General features: G+C 48.8%; 1 protein-coding gene across 1 annotated transcript in view; it reads right to left on the bottom strand.

The window, feature by feature from the left end:
• Positions 1-1,957, bottom strand: part of WBP2 (WW domain binding protein 2) — an 8,908-nt gene extending 6,951 nt beyond the window's left edge. The window contains exon 1 of the mRNA XM_003786123.3: positions 1,814-1,957. Coding sequence (XP_003786171.1) covers positions 1,814-1,872 — 59 coding nt within the window. The 5' untranslated portion in view covers positions 1,873-1,957. The remainder of the gene's footprint in view (positions 1-1,813) is intronic.
• Positions 1,958-3,497: the final 1,540 nt, after the last annotated feature.

Raw genomic sequence — 3,497 nt, 5'->3', positions numbered from 1 at the left:
CCTCAAACTCTTGAGCTCAAATCATCCCCTTGTCTTCAGCCTCCTGAGTAGCTGCGACTACAGGCGCCCACCACAACTCCCAGCTAGTTTTTAGAGATAGGGTCTTGCTCTTGCTCAGGTTGGTTTAGAACTCCTGACCTCAAGCAATCCACCTTTCTCAGCCTCCCAGAGTGCTAGGATTATATGCATCAATCACCACCTGACCCTAAGTTTCACTATTTTAAATATTACATTTTGAATGTTGGACTTAAACTTCAATTATTGTAGACACTTATTCACATATGAAGATGAAACACTTTCTAAAACAAGGCACCCACTTATGTAGCAATGCTGAGCCCTAAGCCATGTAGAAGGCCCAGCAGGACAGATACATTCTTGTCCCAGAAAAGGCTTAAAGAGAAAGAAAAACAGTCCCCAAAGATGTTGCCAAATGGCATCAAAACCTGCCCTGGTCTGGCAAATGACTTGTACACAGAGGTGCAACAAACGAGTGAGCAATGTAAGGTTTCTCTGATTACATAATTAAAAGGTTCAAGTTTACATGGTTCTATTTATCTTTTCCCTCCTCCCAAATATCATTATTTTCTTGAATGGGCAAGGGTAGTGTGAAATAGAACAGGCACAAGAAAAGAGAAGTACAGCTCAGAGAAAAGAAGCAATTATGAGGAACAGGTTGGGCTCATCAGACTCTGAGCAAGTAAGATGGAGGGAAGGTCAACATTCTGAGGCCTGGGTCATCCTAAGTGTTCTCTGACTCATCAAGTCTTCCCAAGTGACAGGTTAGGTGACTACAAGGCTCTGACTCCACCATGTCTCCTTTAGGGACTGGGGTTCTTCCTAAACTCCATCTACCTTCAAGAGGTGATTTAGGGTCAGCATAGTTCAACCCAGGGCTGGCTGGTCTGATTCTCAAATACCCCAGAAGCAAAAGGAGAGAGCAGCTATCCAAGGAGTTGCAAGATTGGAAGAGAAGACAGACTGCATGAGGTAAGGGGTAAGGGGGTTTGGTAGTAGTAGAGAGAACTTTGAAGTTAGGAGACCTCTGCCCTGGGGAGTGATCCAAGCCAATAGGCTTTCAATAGAGGCAAGGGACTAATCTTTACAAGGACCCACACAGTGCCAGGAATTGTGTTAGATGTTTGACAAACGTCATCTATTTAATTTCACCTCTGGGGCCTTAGTTTCTCACCTGGAACTTGAGCGATTCTGGAATATAATGTAAAGCTGTATACTGGTAGTTGATCCTATTTACTAACTTGGGAGTCAAGACTCCCTTCCTGGAATTTGCCATCTCTGTTACAGAGTTGTGATCTCGGCAACGTACTTAAGCTCTCTGTGCCTTATTTCCCCACCTGTGAAATGCGTATAAAATAGTTTCGGCCGTACAGAATTTATGTATTAAAGAAGGTACTATGACACGTAGGAACGCAGTAAACGTCCAATAAATGACAATTATTTTTGTTTAATGGTCCTCCCAACTCTTAAAGTCATAATGCTAGAAAGGGGCTCTAGAACTGGCCCTAGGCCCGACTAATCGCCCGAAAAGCCGTCCCTACCCAGCCGCACCCACTCCCATCCCCACCCCCACCTCAGCAGATCGCAACATTCTGGCTCCTCCCCCACAACCCACCCAACCTTCTCCCAGCCCCGCCCCCAGCCGTTACCCCCACCCGACATTCGCACTCCACCGTTTTCTCTCTCCAAGGGTTTACTCCCCACCGCCCGTGACCCAGGACCCACGGCCCGCCACCCTCCACCCACAGCCTAGACACCCAAATTTCGGTTTTCCAGGATCCTTCCGCAGTGTTTTCACCTCTCGGTGTTGTTCACGATTACTCCGCCGCCCTCCGAATGATTCTTGTTGAGCGCCATGGTCTCTACGAAAGGGGTCCCGAGACTCGCAACTCAGGGCGCTTGCGCCCTTCTTTGGCCCGCCCCCAGTGGCGTCGTTCGTATTAAAGTCAGCCAATCACAGCTCCTCTGTGGAGGCTGGGCCAACCACCTGATCTCTCGCGTCACGTGGTAATAGTTTACTCCATCTCCCCGCCCCCCAGAGTTCCGCCTGCATCATAAACCAGTTGAAGACTACACTTCCCAGAAGGCAATGCTACCGCCACCTCGCTCTCTCTCTCGGCTGGTGGAAGATTGTATTCTGGAATTTGTAGTCTCCCCTAGGCTTGGACCTACGCCACTATTTGCATAACCAATCGGCTTGTGCATGTCCCACCCCCGCCTCCTCAGTGGGATTGGAATAAGCGGTTTGGCTTTTCCCAGGGCAAAATCTTAAAGGCCCTAGACGGTGACTCAGGGAGCTCACGCCAACAGAACGCGGGGTGTGACACGCTGACCTATCACATATGGGGACACCTTCACTGAGCAGACGTTGATGGAGCACTTAGACATGGGGTCATTGCAGCCTCATAGATCGTAACAGCCTACGACCCGATTTCTTCCAGGACGTAGTGGCCTGGCTGAGTCCCAATGGACTGCCATTCCTTTAACCAGACCCAACAACCTTCCCGAACCAGACCCGAACCTTCAGGGTGCGCTGTGAGGGTCTCCGAGTGGGGAGGAAAGGGTGGCCCAGCACCTCCACACGATCCCCACGCCACGTTTGCTGTCTGGGTGGAAGGACGCAAAACGCACCGCCGCCTGCAAGCCAGCTGGCCTCGCAGTGGCGCTGCTCCCTCTAGAATATTCTGGTTTTGCAGTCCCTCCCTCCCTCCCTGAAGGGTCCCCACTGGAAGATTTTGAACAGGCTCGGAATAATTGACTGGAACTAGGCACGGAGTGAGACCCGCCACCGAGTTATAAGGCTTACAAAATAGGGCTGACTCATTTCAGCTCGTGACCCGGCACTGGGCGTCCTCCACCGAGCAGTTGTAGTTGTCTTAACTCTCCCACCTCCAAAGTGAATCTTTGAGGGGGAGAATAGGAGCTAGCTTACGTCCCACGTGGCAGTCCCAGGACCTCATTAATCTTAAGGGATCTGAGTTTGATTTTAAGTCTTCAACGGAGTCCCTGACATGTGGTGGCCAATTTCGTGTTTTGAGGGGAGATTTCCTATATGAAGGAACCAAAACTACCTCGCTAGGAAAGATCATGAAACAGCCTTCTGTGAGGTCCTGTGCAGAAAGGCCAGGTTGGACTCTGTAAACGAGTACAGTGACTTAAGGATGGTTGTAATTAAATCTACTTCACATGGTTAGATTAATTTTGGCACATTCAATTTGTATAGCCTTTATGAAGAATTAAGTTAAACTCTGTGTTGATTTGGAAAGATTTGTGAAGGTTTATTAAGTACAACATAGTACATAAATATACTTGTATTTATATAAAAATAGGATATATATACAGGGCAGCACCTGTGGCTCAATAAGTAGGGTGCTGGCCCCATATACTGAGAGTGGCGGCTTCAAACCTGGCCCCGGCCAGCTAAAACTGCAGTGGAAACTGCAACAAAAAATAGCCTGGCGTTGTGGCAGGCGGGTGTAGTT

Source organism: Otolemur garnettii, unplaced genomic scaffold (assembly GCF_000181295.1).
Source record: "Otolemur garnettii isolate 467f Iridium unplaced genomic scaffold, OtoGar3 scaffold00018, whole genome shotgun sequence".
NCBI lineage: Eukaryota > Metazoa > Chordata > Mammalia > Primates > Galagidae > Otolemur > Otolemur garnettii.
This window is presented reverse-complemented; position numbering and strand designations above follow the sequence as displayed.